Here is a 17,376-nt window from a genome sequence, read left to right as displayed (position 1 = left end):
CACTACACTATTTTTTTGCTACATGAAAATAGTGAAATAAAAATAATGGAGAGAGCCAGAAGCTATCTAGCATAGGTGCTGCGTTTTTCACAGCAAAGATCTTTCCACTCTGTAAATGTTACCTGCTACTAAGACACTGCTCTGACTTGTTTGTGGTGTTCTGGGAAGGAATTATTCAGGGTGTACAAGAGACTCTGTGGTCCTGGAAGTGACTGTTATACACCTTGTCCAAGGTTTTTCGGGTGCTGCATCATCCTTCTACAGTCTAAGCAAGTTCCTGTGTAGGAAATAGATGGATTAGTGGATGGGTCTTGGACTTAGAAGGCAAAATCCAGAACAGGATTCAGTGGCTTGATCACTCAACTTTGAAAAGAGTTACAGGCTTCCAAGAGAAAGTATTTAACCATTTGAATAACTTACCTGAGGATGTGCAGCAGGTATTTCCTCTCCTAGTTATTAAATCATGAGTAGCTGCCTTTCATACTCAGCCGCAGGTTACAGGTTTAATCTGGAAAGTGCGAAGTAGCAGTCTGGGTGCTGTTTACAGACTTCAGAACAGGGAGCTGCAGCGGGATTTTCTGGTGTGAAATCTTACCGTTTCTGCCAAGGGTGTATTATATGGAGATGAGCAAACAGAGAGAAGAGTGATCTACAAACTTGACATGTCTTTTTGTTTTGTTTTCTTTCCCTGGTTTCTCCATGCAGCTCGGATTGGAAAAATGAAACGGAGGAAGCAAGACGAAGGGCAGGTATGTCCCCTCTGCAGCCGACCTCTGTCAGGATCCGAGGAGGAGATGAGTAGGCATGTGGAACAATGCCTTGCAAAGGTAGAGGCGCAGCAGGATCGCCAGCTGCCATTCCCTTCTCCCTACTCCCAGCTTTGTCTGCAGTTGACCTAACATGGGGCAGAAACTAACATTGCTGAGCTTGCAGGCAATGCTAACTGTCTCCCTAAGATCTGTAGGCACTTCTCTTTGTCTTGGAAGGTGGATTCTTCTGGATTTTTCTCCTGTGTTACATTAGTAACTTTTTTACTTCATGCACCCTTTTGCTGTTATTGAAGTCTAAGTCATAGACTGTAAATGTAGAGCTGTTGAAGTTTATGAAGCCTTTTGTAGGACATCATGCTTTCTGTGTAGCAGAGCAAGAAGAGTTCTTTCTGATCTCCGCCTTTGACAACATCAGAATTATTTTTTTATTGGTTTCTTTTGTAACAGGCTGGCATTTGTAAATGTTGCATGACCGTCTTACTCTGGGAAGTGCATTTAAGGAGAACCATTCTCTTGCTGTTCATCCAAAAGACAGCAAAGAAGGGACAAGTCCTAGGGGAGGGAGAGAGTTGTGTCATGGGGCTTTCTGTGCTTGTTTCTCAGGAAAAGCTCAGAATAGTGGTGGTAACAAATTCATTCTTGTTGCCTCAAGAGGTGCATGGTGTAGAGAGAGGTGTCTTTTGATCAGTGTACCTGCAAAAAGATGTCCTAGAAGAACATTCCTGCTGGGGATCAAAGGAATCTGTGGTTTACGTGATAGGGAAATTGTGCATGCAGGGCAGGGAAATGCATGTTGAAATGCACACTAGCATTTTTGTAGGAACCAGAGCTTAAATTTCCAGGTGTGAAAATGATGGATCTTGCAACTTGTTTAGGTCTTAAGGTTGTAAAGTTTTTCCAGCACCCATTTACTTCTAGATTTAGATCACTGGGAATGGGGGTGGAGCCAGATGCTGCTTTCTGCTCTATACTTAGCTGTCCTGGGAACAGTCCAGTTTTTCTTCTGCATCCCACCCTGAGTTATTAACCCCAAAGAGCTATTTCATACATCTCAACGCTCTGCTCCTGCTTTACCCTGTGCAGAGAGAAGGTTCATGCATGACTGAGGATGACTCTGTGGACATCGAGAACGAGAACGGCAACCGCTTTGAAGAGTACGAATGGTGCGGGCAGAAAAGGATACGGGCTACTACTCTCCTGGAGGGAGGATTTCGAGGTGCGCTGGTGTTTTGGGGCCCTTGTAAATCATTGTGTTGTGGAAGTTGGTCATTGTGTATCTTTAAAGGAAGGAACCTGGAGATTTGCCTTTCACAAGGGTGGAATCTTCAGCCTTTGCCAGAATGTAAAGCGATTTCAGCTTTCTGCCTATCTTGAATGATGAGAGTCAAAGTTTGTGCAAATCTTGAACAAAAGCATGGTGTTATTTCTTGTTCAAGGAATGTGGCTGAAGAGGGAATGAATAGGAATGGGTAGAATGAGGAGATCGTTTTGGGAAAATATCTTCTTATATGTTACACATAGCAAGAAATACGTGGAACTATGTGAAGAGAGGAAAATAGAAATGAAATTGTAAAAATTCCCAGCCTGGAGTGACGAAAGCTGGTGTATCAGCCTCTGGTGATGTATTGAAGGTGACAGCTAAGTCGGTTTAGCACCTGCATAAAATATTAAAGGGCCAGTTGTGCATTTATCACTCCATCCCTTCTAAGGTTGATAAATGAGAATCCAGGAACCCGCTCTGCACCTCCAGCACTGCAAGCCCTTAGGGCTCCCAGACAAACACATTTTATTTTTCCTCCTTCTTTTGCTCCTTGCCCAGTGACGGGGAAATCAGTTACTGAGGAGAGAGTGAGTTATGGCAAAATTTGACCCCTCGTGAGCTTTATTGGTGAATGTAATTTTAGCTAGAAACCTGGCCCCTTTCTTACACTCAGCCCTTTGGCCTCAAAGAGGAGGATTTACTAAACTGTTCATTGGCGTGAACCTCTGGCACTAAGGAGTCTTTCGCAAGCAATCCATGTAGCGCATGCCTAATGAGAGGAGAAGTGCTGGCCTCGTCCATTCAATAAAGAGGATGGGATGTGATCTCTTCCTGTATCAGTTTGGATTTTAATTTAAAATATCTCAAGGGGAAAGGCTGCTCTGTAAGGGAGCTGGACTTCAAAGCCCGTCGTGTGCTCAGTGACAGCCTGGCACTCCTGATCTGCTCTTACCTTCCTCTGAAATTAAATTGTAGCTGGGTTGTAGCAGAGCAGACGATCAGGAGCACAGAGGTGAAGAAGCAGCTGCTTTAGGTTTTAAAGGCTACCCAGTGAAGCTCACACTGTCGCTTCCTGTGTCTGTAGCCTTACCTACCTTAACTTCCTTTGTGCCTGCGTGGAGAGTTGAGTGATTCCAGGCAGAGGTCTGATGAGACCATGCAGGGGCTTAGGCTATGTTTGTGTAGTGTAGTTACTACAGTCTGTAGCGGGGAAGCATTGCATATGTGTGTGTGCCTCTATCGTTGTCGCTGCTAGTCCTGATTAGAAAATGCTGCTCGGTTCGTTTCTGCCCCTTTCTGTGCGTGCATAGTTTCTTCCTTCGTCCTCACCGAACACCTGAGTTTGAGGAGAGCACAATCTTCCACTTCCTTTGGTGTGGACGTGGTGCTGTCTTCCCTTGGTTAACACTCCTGGTTGTTTTTGAGTTAACTCACTGAAGTGTGATCTGAACCTTTCACACTGCTGCAGTCATGTGGAGACCTTCTTTCGAATGAGGCTTCAGGTAGACACAATGTGTGTAATTCATGTGATTAGGCTGTGTAAATGCAAAGTACTTGCTCCTTGTTGCATTTTCTTCCTTATTTTAAGGAATTCTCAAATGCATTAGTTTGCATTATATAGATCAACTGCTTTCCTCCACTGGAGCGTGGACAGATTCTAGCAACAGTCAGGGCTGTAACCTCTACTAGATGGCTGCACACACATGGACAGATACTTCTGTGTTTCATACTTAAACATAGCCTTGCTTCCATCAGAAAGTATGGGGTCTGTCTCTTTTTTTTTTTTTTCCTGTTGAGACCTTCATGTCACCTTCAGGAGTGTTTAGTTACGTGAACAGGTACAGCAAAGGATCAGAAGACTAGGGGAAGAGTAGAGCACAACTAGATGCGGTTCTAAAACCCTCAATAATTACTCTGATGGGAAGGCTTTTGGGTTAGACTCCTTCCCTTTGTGGTGCTGGATGAAAGGTGTCTGTAGATCAGCTCGCAAGCGCAGGATCCTCCCTGTAGCATTTGTAGTGAGGAGCATCCTCTCTGTGCAGCTTTTGGTGAAGAAATGACTCCATGTGAAGAAATGGCTCCTCCACCTGAGCAGCCAGCAGGTCCCCAGCACATGCCTTTCTCTCTCCCTGCCCGTCCTCATCTGAAGCACGCCTCTGCTGGCAGCTGGGTTCAACAGCTGCCATGCTCCTCTAGAGAGGTGTCCTCTTCCTGAAACAGGGGAACTTTTTGCCACCAACTTTCTACCTAGTGCTTGGGATGACCAGATAATATCTGCAGGGTACCTACCTCCCTCTGTGCAAGAAGTTTCTGTAATTTGGGAAGCCAGAGCAAAGCTGGAATGATCTCCCATAGTGGGCTGATTGTATTTCTTTTTAAGCAAGTTACACATTTTGTGCTCCCTGTTGTGGCTCTCTTGTTGTCTCTGGCTGCTGGCATTCAGAGGTGAGGTCTCCATAAGTCAGGCCTGCTTTATGCACTCTCGGGTAACCTCAAGGTGGCTGTCTTTTTCGTTTCTCTGCCAGTGTTGGCTCTTGCCATGTTTTAGGGACAGAATTCTTAATTTACAGCCCTGAAGCAAAGCACAACGTTTTGGAGATGCTTTTCAATGCTTAAAACTGCTTTGTCTGGAGTTGGCAAGGCCCTCGTTAACCCCTGTCACCTGAGGCTTTGTGTTTGGCTCGGTTCCCTTTGCTGAGAAGCAGCAGCGAAGTGGAAATCGAAGGGCTTTTATAATGCCAGACAGCCTTTGCCAGGCTACAGGGATGTCACCAGTGTCTAAAGAGATGACATGGGGAAATACATAAAACCGGAGGGGAAAATAGTTGTCCGTGTGTCTCATTAATTTCAGTTTTAATGGTGTGTTGCTTTGAGGAGATGTCACAGCTGGGTGGAGGGGGAGCAGGACACTGTGGCCAGTGTGTGTTGCATGAGTTGGTCACACCGCTGGGCAGCATTGCAGAAGTGACTCAACAGAGGTCCTGGCTGCTTCTTTTTATCATTTTTGGTTAATGGACAGAGTTCATATCATACCTCTCAAGGTGAGGAAAATTCTTTGATAATTGTATGAAAGATCCTGGCAGGTTCTCAGGTGAGGGAGGGTTGGGAGATCTTGGAGTTTTTCCTCTTGAAAACAGAAAGGTCAGGGAAATGAAGAGCACTACTCAGGTTTTCTGGAAGGGAGCCTAATACTTGGGAGCAATCACAGGCTGAAACTCTCTCTTGTATGGTTCCTAGGATGAAGCTTTCTTGGTTCCAAAGCCTTTGCAGGGAAGACTTGCTCCTCTCACCTGAGAGGCTGTCTTAGAACATGGAAATTCTTGTCTTCTATGTTGGTGTTACAGTTGCAAATCCCTATATGGGTCTAGTGCAGCAGAGCCAAAGCACACCTTCTTGCCTGCGACGGCTTGGGGTATGTAAGGCAGCAGGTGGAAGGAACAGGAGATGGCGGCAAGGAGGAATGGAATATGGTGTAACTGGGAAGTGCTGGGATCGGTATGCTGTCTCTTAAGCTGTTCGGTTTGGTGAAAGTATTCAGTCAGGAATTATTTGGTACTTCTGGCTGTCCTGGCTTCTTAAAGCATCATTTGCCATCACTTAATTTGCTTACCCAAAACTGGAAGAATGCAAGGTGTAGATGAAGATAATTGGCAGTTATGTAGGGTTTGGAATCACTTTGTTTCAGCTTGAAAGGCCCTGCTTGAAGCAGGGACTTGTAGCAGGAGAGTTCTTGCTTCTGTTTGGGATGGATTCAGGTTACCAACATGAAACACCGAGTGGTGTTTAAATCAAGCTTGTGTTTCAAAGTGAAAAGCTATACAGGTGTAATAATCAAGCATTTCCCTATCTCAGAACAGTGTGGTAAGACTCAAATTTGTTTTGAAATACCTGAATATTCAGTGACCATCTATCCCCATGTCTCTGGATCATCCCTCTCCGAAGCTCTTTGTTGCAGGGGGATTATTTCATGCCATCTTTGTCTAATGAGTTTCTGTGTTTGGGAAGCCAACAAGGCTTCGCAAGTGAAAGCATCGAGTAGCTCCCTCTCTGATGTGTTGTTTGTTTTGGTTTTTTTTTTTGACGCTCAACATATTTGTAGCAATTCTTCTGTTCCCTCTCCAGAATGGATGCACGTTACCCTCAGTGTTTACACTGTAAGGTTATCCCTTTAAAGAATTCCTGAGGGAAGTTCAAAAGGGTTTTTTTTCTTTGAAAGATTCAGTGTCTCTTTTTGTGTGTATGTCTTTTACTTGAAAGAAGGCAAAGGGAGGAGGGAGTGAAAAAAGTGCTTTATCTGAAAAGAATCGCATCAGCTTCGCACTGATAGAAGCCGCTGTCATCTCTTAAACGGCTTAGCACAGTCAAAAGGCAAGAGGACTTAAAACAGTGTCTTACACAGGGATCGATGGGTGGAACACATAACTGCAAAAAAAAAAAAAAGGCAGCACAGGGGGAGAGATAACGGTAATGATTGCATTGAGGGAAGCTTGAGGGAGGCTTGTTCTTTGTAACACAGCTTCAAAGGTGTCTGGACTGGTGCCTAAGCAAACTGTCCTGTGAAGTCGCTGCCTCTGTAGGTCTCGGGAAGGAGGGGGGGATGCTCGCACCCTTCTGTTTCTTAGCAGATGGGACAGAGATTAGTAAATGCCAGGTTAGCGCCTCCTTCTGCTGCTTCACATTTGAGGAGAGGTTTTTGTCACTTGGCCTCTCACCTTCCGCTCCAGGAAGGCGGCTTGTCCAGGAGAGGGGAAGGAGGCGAGCGGCCCATGGGGCGGCTGGGGAGATGGGGTGGGGGGCGGGATGTCAGCTTATCGATCGCACCTCAGTCAGGAGAGCTGCAGGCGCAGTGCTCTGAGCACGAGCGGCAGCGTGCTTAATGTGATTGAAAGGCAGTTAAAATGGCGGTGACCTTTTCAGGGGGAATTAGATTGCCTGCCAAGAGTGGTTAGAGGGAGTGATAACGCCAGCTTGAGGAAGCTGTCCAGTCTGCTTCAAAGGGAGAGAGACAGAGACAGGGAAAGCAAGCTAGCAGCAAGTACCATTTAAAGCACGAACCGCGCTCTGATAGAACAGAGATTGCTGTCCACTTTAGATATGAAAGAATTGAAGAATTGTAGCTAAGTTCTCTCCGCCTGCCCCGTCCTCCTCTTCTCCCCTCCAGCTCCCCCACCAAAAAGCCTTCCTCCGGGCACCACTGCTTTTCTGGGTTTCTTTTCCTTCAGCAGATCAGTTGCATCAAAAATAACACAGAAGAGAGAGAGACTTTGAAAATGTTAAAATGGCAAGCAGGGCATTTTCAGGGAAGGATACTTTCTAAGAAAGATCAACATGACAAGGATCTGTCTGATAGATTGCAATACTCTTGAAGAAGCAGAAACACACAGGGATTACTTAACTCTGAAGTTTCTCTTTATTTCTCCGTGCAGCCCTCCTCCCAAGCTAACAAAGGGCTTGCATCTGTTCGTTAATGTCTTGTCAAGGGAGGAGAACAGCACGACTTAGCGTATGCATAGAGGGACTTGGTAAAGCCTTATGAGCTGTAACAAGCTACAGTTATCCTTGGGTGCCCATTTGCATTGGATCTCATGTCATGTACAATTAGGGCAGCTGCCTGGAAAATGGGACTATATTAAAATGTCTAAAACTTTCCAGCAGATAACTGCAGTCCCAGTGTTGGCTTTCTATCTCTGCAGAACCTAGAGGTGCTTCAGCTGGAGCAGCAAATGTTGTAGGCCAGCCTTCATGCAGCATGGGTTAGTTCTGCTCCTCCAATTCCTTCTCCTTCTAAATACATGCAACATTAGAAGTATGCTCTGAAGTGTGAGGTCCTGTCCTCAGAATCTAAGTAGATGCTTTTCAATTGTCCTGCCTAGGCAGCAGGTGTTTGTGAACACAGGGACTTTGCTTGTGTCTGGTAACTGGCTGGCAGAAAGCTCCAAATAGAGGAGGAAGACTCAGTTGTGCTTCTCGGTGCAATTTCCTGAACGCTGAATTCTAGAACAAAACTCCACAAAATCTGTGTTTGACACTTGTGGAAACTGAAACATGGAGAAGCATGCTCTAATGTTACAAAGATAGTAGCAAAGCTGGCGACGGAGCTTAAAAGCCTTGCTCTAGAATCTCACCTAGTAGCCAGCTGTACCCTCTTTTTCAGGTAAAATATAATGAGGTGTGCAGGAAAGCTTCAGGAGGCAAGGAAACTTTGCATTTTTCCATGCCAGAGGGTTCAGACTGCGTTTAAGATCCTAGCAGTAAGAGGGCGTAAACAGACCTACTCAAATTCAGCAAAAGAATTTGAGCTGAATGGTGAAAGTGTGACTTCTCCCAAGAGATTGTGTGCAAAATAAAAGTTGTCACTGGCATATGTAGGCCTTTTGGAAGGATGGTTTAGTAACTAGAATCATCTTTCCCGTCTCTGTTTAGATGAGTCAGAATTCATTCATTTCACCCTGGCAGGCTAAAGCAAACTTCAACTTGGATGCAAGAGCAATGTGTGGTAAGAGTATAGGGAATCTTTGCCATAATGAGATTCTTAATCTTTCTCTCACTTAGCAAGAGCTCAGTTCAGTGGCTTTCTCTGTCACGTTTCCAGTGTCAGCATCCTTCGTTGCTTAGTCTCTAAGGCGAATGCATCCATACATCTGAGCATCCTTCCCAGCCTCTCAGTCTTGGTGTTTTAGCCTTCCTATATTTGGTTTGCTACCTTCTGCTGGTGACTTCTACCTGCTGTAAGCTTCCAAGTGGACAAGGTGTATAAATCTCATGTTTCTCAAGTGCTTATTCTATGCCTTATCCCCTCTTTAGAGGGCTGCTCAGTCCCAGACCACTCATATGCCTTACCTCAGCCCTTGTGTAAAATGGTGGTAATCCTGGTAATCCCTCCATTGCTGAGGAACGGTACTTTGTATGGGTCTGATGGAGTAGCCGAACCACTCCTTAATGTTTGCACCTCTCTCCTTTGAGAGCAAGTACTTATCCATAAGGTAATACTTGACCTAAAAATGCTAACAGATCTGTTTACATAGTGTTATATGCAACGATCGGATGGGCTGCACCTGACTATTTCTCTGTAGTTTGTGTCCACATATGGAATTTGAGGGATTCTTTGGCTAATAAATGCCTCGTGGGTATTGTACTGTATATTGATATCAGAAGTTGACTTTAGTGAGCAGGAAAAACAGATGAGAATAGTATGTGATTTAAAAAGAAAAAATTTCAGAATTCCTACTTACATACAAAAGCTATCAGGACCCACCATGTAACTGACGCTCGATATCATGTGTGTTTAAAGTTCGTATAATTCTCCAAGGAACAGCATTTTCTGCATTTTGGAACACAAAGTAGTCAATGGGACTCGTCAAAGTAAAATCAGTTTAATGGTGGGGGGGTAGGAATTGGTGCTTGTAGCTGTCCTGATTGTTGATAGTACATTTTTGTTAACTTGAACACATGCCAAAATGTAAGAACCTAATTTTTATGCTTAAACTACCAGAACGCATTAGCTGAAAGGAGCACGATCAACTAAACCTTGCTGTTTGATTTACGTAATGCCGACAGCTGCTGTAACCAGTAAAAGATTTTCTGCGGGAAGAAGGGGAATTCTGTCCGTGTGACAGTATTATGTATCGTACTTGGGGGAGGAAAGGGGTGTCTGTCATCCAGCAACAGAGGAAGGAGGAAAAAAATTAATTAAAAGGAAAACAGAAAATGCAGTTGTAACACTGTGAAAATTGGCAGGGGGAGTACAGGAGCAGGTAGAGCACCTGAAACTACTCAATTTTTTGAAATTGACTGGGTTTCAAGTTGACAGTATCCCTTTAAACTTCAATTTTCCTGCATCTCAGACATGCAACGTAAGATCTTCCAGTCCCATCTGCTGCACTTGCTTAGCTGCTCTCTGCAATGCATTTTTCTAGTGGTCTGTCTGCTCTGGTTTTGAAAGTCCCAGGCTTTAAGACAGACATTTGATGATTTTTTTCTTTTTTCCCCCCCAAGTGTCTGCAGTTTTGCCAGAACTGCAGCCTACTTCTTGGACACTCAGGTCAAACTTCAACCTTAAGCACGCAAGAGTTGATTGACGTGATTTTAATAGCATTTTAGAATACAGTTGTTAAGTCAGGGGCGGTGAGATTTTTCTAAAGGAAAAGGGAGCATGGGTCTCAATGGCTCTAAACAGCTCCTGTCTCCGCGTGTTGTCTCTTACACTCGCCGGTGAAGCGCATTATCGAGTAGTGCCCGGAAAGTGGCTAACTGCGTTTGACACACGCCAACTCCCTGCCTCCACACTGGATAATTGCATTGTCAACTGTTCAGCAAAGTGGCAGGTGACACTGTAGCCGGATTGATTGTCCTAGTATGGAGGCTCCCAAGACTGTCAGCCACCCAATCGATAGAGTTTACACAAGACACCATGACTGCATCTGTAACTAATTTCAGTTTGAACCTCGCAAGATGTGGCTGTCCCTGTTTCCTAGCCTCTCTGCTTCTTTGCTTGCATCTTCTCCCTGGACGAAGAAGTTGCTTTCCCGCTGAAAGCACAGCTTTATTTCTTGTTTTGGAGCTGGAAGTGAAGAAATCAATGGTGTGTTTTGTGGTTTCAGAGTTGAGGGCATTACAGCACATGGCTAACTAGCAGCTCCAGTTTTGCAATCAATAAGCGATCAATTGATTAAATTAGCACTGATTTTTCTTTCTTCTTTCCAAGCTACAAAAGAATTAGTTTGGGCGGAAGAGCACACATGGGTTTGGCCTGTGAAATTTAGCCCTTGGTTTTTCCAGTTCTTGACTGCCTTTTCCCCACCAATACAATCTCTGTGCTCATCATTATTTAAAGCAAACTGCATCGAGCCCTGCCGCTGGATGCAGCCCGCTGTAAGCCAGGGTGTCACTTTCAGCTGTTCTCCAGCCTCGCTGCTTCATGCTCGGCTGCCTTAGAAAAGTCATCCTCCAAGCTCTGCTGTGCTGCTTTGTTATTGGCAAAGTTGCGACATTCCTGTGATCCCTGTCAGTGGTGCTTATTGATCCAGTGATGTGAATCTGCTTAGTGATTCAAGATTACTTTAATTCTCCCTCTTCCTTTTTTGTTTGTTTCCACCCTCTCCCCAGGGGAACAAAAGCTTTCAGATCCACCTTTCCCTGACTGTGGAAAACGAGCTGTAGCTGCAAAGACTGTGGCTGTTGCTGCTTTTGTATTTCAGCTCTGGGTTTTGAAGAACAGCGTTTGAGATAGACAGACAGGAGATCGTTCTCTACCTTAGAGTACCGTGCCAGCATGAGGCTGTAGGAGGCAGCCGTGCATGAATGGCCACACCAGATCAGACCTTTGGTCCGAGTCTGTTTTCCCCTCTGTAGCCACAGTCCGCACCTGATGGGTTATGGAGAGGCATAAAACAAATCTCTGGGATGCTCCTCGGCGCTGCAAGGGCTGGGGAAGCCTCTTCCCTGAGCCTTGCAGCAGCTCGCTCTTATCCTGTGTGGCAGAGCTTGCCTTCCCTTTGTTCAGCACGCTGCTGCAAAATGATGTTAATGGTTGTAAAATTATATGGCCCCTTTTCTTTAAAGGCAGCTGTTCCCCTGGTCTGTTAGCAAAGATCACGGTAAGCGTCCGAGACGCTGGTAAGCAGTCAGGTCTCTGGCAGCCCATTTGTGCCTCTGTGGGAGCTAATAGTAACTGTCAGATGGATGCATCTGCTATTTTAGGCGTACGCTGTAATGACACAGTTGGGTGTCAGTTTTCCAGGTAAATCACTGCTTTGCTTGAAATGGATCTGGCTCCAGAGAAATAAAACCCTTGTCTTGCAAGCAGCTTTTCATGGTCTCTGAACATCATTTTTCCTGCTACAGGCTGGGAAAGTCACCAGAAGAACTATTCTGCCCCTGTTTGTGCTAGGAAAAAATGGGGGAGCAATTTCACTGTCCAAACATATGGCTGGGGAAGTGTTACAGATCTGCAGAAAGACTGCTGCTCAGCATGGCCTCATCTCTGCCTTCCTCTTGTTTTCAAGAATCTCTAATGGCTTTCTTCTTCCCAAACGCCTTTTAAAATAAAACAGCATCCATGCCACCTTCTCTTCTTAGTACTAGTTTGGGATACTTCAGCAGCTGATGAAATAAACCCAGTTTAGAGGCATTCTCGGAAAGTGTGTGTGAGGCCTGGCCGTGTGTCTGCATAAACTACTTTTATTGCCTTCATTGTTTTTACTCTCCAAGAAGCCAACGAGTGACATTTCGTTAAGAAAATAGAGTGAACGTGCTGGAAAGGGAGGTTGTGTGGAAGGAGGTTACTGCAAGGAGTGTAATTAGCAAAGGCTACAGTTCTGGAGATTTACGACGGGCTTTTTTTCTTCTTTCCTGAACATGTGTAAATTACCTGAGAGCAAAATGAATGCCTCTTCCCAGCTAAAACAGGCCCCAGTAGAGCTGCACACCCCGGAGATGGATTTGGATTTAGACTGACTTACAGAGGTTATACACAATTCTGGATTTCTAGACTATTTCCAATATAGATTTGACCCCTCACCTTCCTTGGGAGCCAAACAGGAGAAACACTAGTTAAACAGATGAGTTTGATGTTCTGCGTGAGCAGCATCTAGTAGCTGCATTCATAATAGTGGTGCAAATTATAATACTACCATCTTAGTTTTGTTCTTCAGTCATGTTTGGAGTGATAATTAAATGCCCCCAAACCTGACTTACCTGCCCAGGTGGGAGTTGAGAAGCAGAGAAGTGGCACAGTAGGTCTGTACTTTCCTACATGTGCAGATGAAATCTGTCTGTGGTCGTTTGGTTCTGCACTGGTCTGGTGATTTTACTTTTCTACTCCCGAGACTGCTGGTCTCCATGTGAGCCCATGCCTGCGCAGAAGCCAGCGGTGCTGCCAACACCTGAAGCAGCATATGCTGTCACTTTGACCATCTGCCACTGAACATGATGGAGAAAATGAAGAACTTGAATGTGAGCCCCTTTTATCTGTTCTGTGAATCTGCTTATATGTCATGTTAATGACTCTCTTTGCTTGAGCCACCGTGCGCTTGGGAGAGGTTGAGATGACCGATCACTGGGGGATTGCACAAAGGAGGTGAGATTTGAGAAGCAGTGCAGAGGTCAGAGAGGATGCTTAGGCATTGGGAATGCCTTGGGAGAAAGCAAAGTGCTCTGAAAACTTAAGGAAATAGGAGGAAAAGGATTTCTGAGATTTCTCTCCAGCCATTATTAATCTGCGTCCAGAAGAAAGTGGGAAGTATTTTCCAGTCTCCTTCAAGCTCAGCTGTGGCCTGCCAGTGCCTGCAGCCTGGTGGCAGCAAGGAGACTTGCGCATTTTTACTACTTTTCAGAGCTCTTCCGTATTTCGGAATCACTGTTGCTTGTGTAGAGTACTTAAATTTTTCAGAAACTGCCTTGAAATGGTGTTCAGGCAGACTGCTCCGAGGCCAGCCCAAGCAAAGCTGTGTACACAGTGCTGGAGGGTGGCAGGCGCTCTAGGTAAGTGATCTTGATAGGTACATTCTGATTGATGGGGGAGTTTGTCTCCCAAACTGTCACAGGGTTTATAGAGGTGCCACTCAATACCAGTGCTGGAATTGCTTGTCAGAGCACCTGGCTACAAGAGCAATAGGGATTGGAGACAGAGCTGTAACTTTGTTTTTTCTCTGCTTAATGGCCCCAGTGTCTGACCTGCCCGCTCACTCCTGTTTGTCTGGACCTTAAGGAGGCAGCTGGGATTAAGACTGTCAGAAGATTGTGCTGCTTTAGCATAGGGAGGCTAATTGTAGCGGGGGTGACAGCATATGACAAGCAGTTGCCTACTACCAAATGCACAGCAAGAGCAAAAGATTCTTCAACCAGGAATGGGAAAGATACAGGAGAGTCTGCATTTTGTTTTGTTCTTTTTTCATCTGAAAGCAGCATTTTCAAATTCACAAGAGGAATTATGTTCTTCGGGCCTTAGGTGACTCTCATTGTATGAGTCGCAGCCAATTCTGTGAATAACGGATTGTGTCTCTTGTGAATTCCTAGGTCAAACTCACAACTTAACATTCAGTTGTCGGATTTCACTTTATTAACACATTGGGATAAAGTTCTGGTCCCAAGCATTGACCTCTGGATAGCGGCACTGGCTTAAGAGGTCCGCTGTAGGCAGCGTTGCTGATGGCCATGAATTACTGCGCGACCTTCAGAAGCCAAGTCTTGCTAGAAGAACCCTTCCCCGTTGCCAGTGCATGCTATTGAATTGCAAATCACCGGCGTGTAGTGGTAGGGGGTCTTCTGGAAACTCCCATTCTCCTCTAACAGGTCTGAAACAATGCCGCGGCAAAAGCCATTTTATTCTGCTTGACACCCTCTGTGCTCCATTTCACATTTTCCTTGCTCCTGGATGGCAGCGTACGTTGTCGGCAGGAGTTAGAAGTTGTGAGCCCTCTTTACACTGGGCTGAGTTAGCGAGAAGCAGGTGTGATCCTATCAGGCTGTCCTTGCATTTAGTGGTCCTCTTAATCCATTTATAACAGCGCTTGTCCAGAAATCTGGTTTGAATGAGCCTGAGATGAATGAATAATGTCAAGCAGTTCAGACGTCAAATATTTGAACAGCTGCATGGGTGTTTTCACTGGCTTTGCACATGGAAGCAACCCTGGGAAGTTAGACAAGAAGGGTCAGGTCACAATTGTGGCACCAAACCCCAGCCTGCCCACACTGGCCTCAAAGTCCGTCCCTGCTGCAGAGGCAGGGGTGTTAGGATGCCGGTGGCAGCCTGTTGACTCTGCAGGTGATGCTGGACCAAGCTTTGCACCCTGTTCTTTGGTGTTCTCTTGCGTGCAGTGGCAGTACTGGGAGTTATGGACCTTTTCATTCACATTGGAAATATATTTTGTGGATTTTGTTTTTTCTGTATTTTTAAAGCAGCCTCTGAAGTCCTAAAACTCATAGCACAGCTTATATTCAAGGTCTTTTCTGGGTTCACGGGGGTTACTTTGTTTAGCAGAAGTTTTCTGAAATTTTTTTTTTTTTTTACTGTGTTGCAATGGACTGCATTTGGTCATGTTAAAAAAAAAAAAAAAAACCAACAACAAACACTACACCCAAATCCGTATGTGGTGAAAATCTGAGAGTTGGACCACCTTATTGTGGCTTCCTGTAGGCTTTGGCGTGGGAATCCTAATTTGATTAGAAAAGAAAATTTACCCTTCTCCTGTCCTTTATCTTAACCTATGAACTTCTCTGCTATATCCTCCTCTAACTGGAATGCTGTATCAGATCATCCCAACACATGTCTGTCAGTGTAACACATACTGTCCAACCCTTCCCCTGTACGCTCCCTGTGTAGGGAGGATAGCACTCTGTTGGCGGTGCAGTGGTTCCTTTTATAGAGCCGGATTCAGCAAAAGCTCTGGAGTATTTTCCTTTCTGACTTAAAAGGGATTTTCATAAGTACAAAGGTTTTGAGAGCAAGGACACCAGGATTCTGAAGTCAAGGTGCCTTAATATTTGTAAATGGTATCGCAGTAAGCAGATCTTCTTTTCTTAAGCTCTAACCATAAACCACTGGTTGGCTTCAGTCACTTGGAAACAAAATTGATGGAAAGGTGCATGTTTGCTATGTGCTTGGCATCCTTGCAGAGGGACATGGGAAGCGGTCCCATTTACGTTCACTCTTTTGGACACCTTCCCCCTCCACCCCCAGGCACTTGCTCCAAATATTCATTGTCTGGCTAATGTTCAGATCACCTCCGGGACTGGCCAAGTCACAGCTCCAGCTTTGCATGATTTGTGTTTCCCGCAGCTACAAGAAAAATGAAGACCCGTGTGTCCAAAGTTTATGGCCCTTGAGGAGTGATGGGCTAAAGTAATGCCAGGTGCAGGGGATGGTGTTACTGCAGGTTAAATGCCATGCCTGTAAATTACCACCCCATTGCCCACTGCGGCTTCTAGGGCAGCTTTGAAAGACTATCCAGCTTCTTTGACAGGTCTCTCCTACTCCTCTAAATCTTCTCCCAAACATTGTGATGAACTGAAGGAGTCAAGATTTACTAGAAGAGCCGTTGCAGCAAGAATAAGGGAGCTTACGACATGTGTTGGCTGGCAGCGTACAGCCAGTGTGTGAAACACTTTCTGTGGGGTCTTCTGGAAGAGGGCTGCCCCACTGACGCCGCAGAGCTGACCCACAAGCATAGCTTCCGCAGTACCTGGCGCAGACGGTGGATGCTGCATTGTCGATGCTAGTTGTGTTACCGCTGCTAAAAGTTAAGGCTGGCAATTACTTAGAAGTAAAAGGTAGTTTATGCTTCTAGGGAAAGGTTAGTCTTAAAATCATTGTCATGCTACAGTTATCACTCGTTAAGGACCTTCTTTATATTCAGGGAAGAGAAATATCAAATCCATATAAACAAATTTTATTGGGGGCTTAATGAATTGGTAAGAGCATCCGTTCCTAGAGAGCGACAGTAAAGAGCTGTGTCTGCGTGGTGTCCTTGGAAATGAGACCTTTGCCTTGCCCTGCTGTCTGCACAGATGCAGAATGCTAGAGAGATAGCTCACTCTTCTGGGTGGGGAAAGTGCAAGTTTGCTGCTGACAGCACAGGCTTCTGCAAGTGTGCTGGTGAGAGCCCAGTGGCGTGAACAGACTCGGACATCTGTAGCACAACAAGGGCTGCCCTAATGCTTGGGAGTGTCCTCACGCTTCAGGCATGCACCTTATAGTCAGTGCTTCGATGTTAATTTTAACCCATCTTCTGCACTTACAGAACCACGTTCACAGTACACAAAGGTATCCCCTTTGGGGCATTTAGCCAGGGCTACCTCTGCCTTACTCTTTCAGTGTCTGCCAGTGGGCTGTGCTTGCTGGTTTAGCCGCAGACCTAGGTTGCCAGCCATCTGGATGTGCCAGGTCCTTCAGGCATGAGCAGGTACCCTCTGTCCGGGAGCCAGGTCTCCAGGTCTGCTGTCCGGGCAGTGGGATGCTGAGTGAAAGAGCCTTATGGCGCAGCCAGACTGAGCGAGTTTCTGTCTATGTTGCTTATGTCTCCTGGCAGCTTAGATCTGCCACAGAACTGAGCAAAAACGAGACTCTTGCACCACCCTAGGATTCAGGAGATCTTTGCTTAAATACCAGTCTCGGGGGGGAGAGCGTGTCCAGTGTTAGATCACATAAAGAGTAAGTATATGTCTTCCTTAGTTTCCATTAGCAAACCTTAGGCAGCGTATACCATGTGAAGGTTCATCTTCGTAGGTGCCCGCATGCAGAGCCAAGTAAAGGAAGCCTGGTTACAATCAGCAATAATGCAGTCGACAAAACGCTTGAGAACCAAAATACATGTATATATTGTTAGAAAGTGGCACTTGTTACACAGT

General features: G+C 45.5%; 1 protein-coding gene across 5 annotated transcripts in view; it reads left to right on the top strand.

Moving 5' to 3' along the window:
* The window catches only part of RNF220 (ring finger protein 220), a 225,351-nt gene that overhangs the window by 173,119 nt on the left and 34,856 nt on the right, over positions 1–17,376 (top strand). For 3 of the 5 annotated variants that reach the window (XM_075424640.1, XM_075424642.1, XM_075424645.1), the window contains 2 exons: positions 706–827; positions 1,854–1,986. In XM_075424640.1, coding sequence (XP_075280755.1) covers positions 706–827; positions 1,854–1,986 — 255 coding nt within the window. The remainder of the gene's footprint in view (positions 1–705; positions 828–1,853; positions 1,987–17,376) is intronic. The other 2 variants (XM_075424643.1, XM_075424644.1) reach the window with 1 other exon arrangement.

This window comes from Opisthocomus hoazin, chromosome 6 (assembly GCF_030867145.1).
Source record: "Opisthocomus hoazin isolate bOpiHoa1 chromosome 6, bOpiHoa1.hap1, whole genome shotgun sequence".
NCBI lineage: Eukaryota > Metazoa > Chordata > Aves > Opisthocomiformes > Opisthocomidae > Opisthocomus > Opisthocomus hoazin.
The sequence above is the reverse complement of the archived record's forward strand: the minus strand, read 5'-3'. Positions and strand labels throughout refer to the sequence as shown.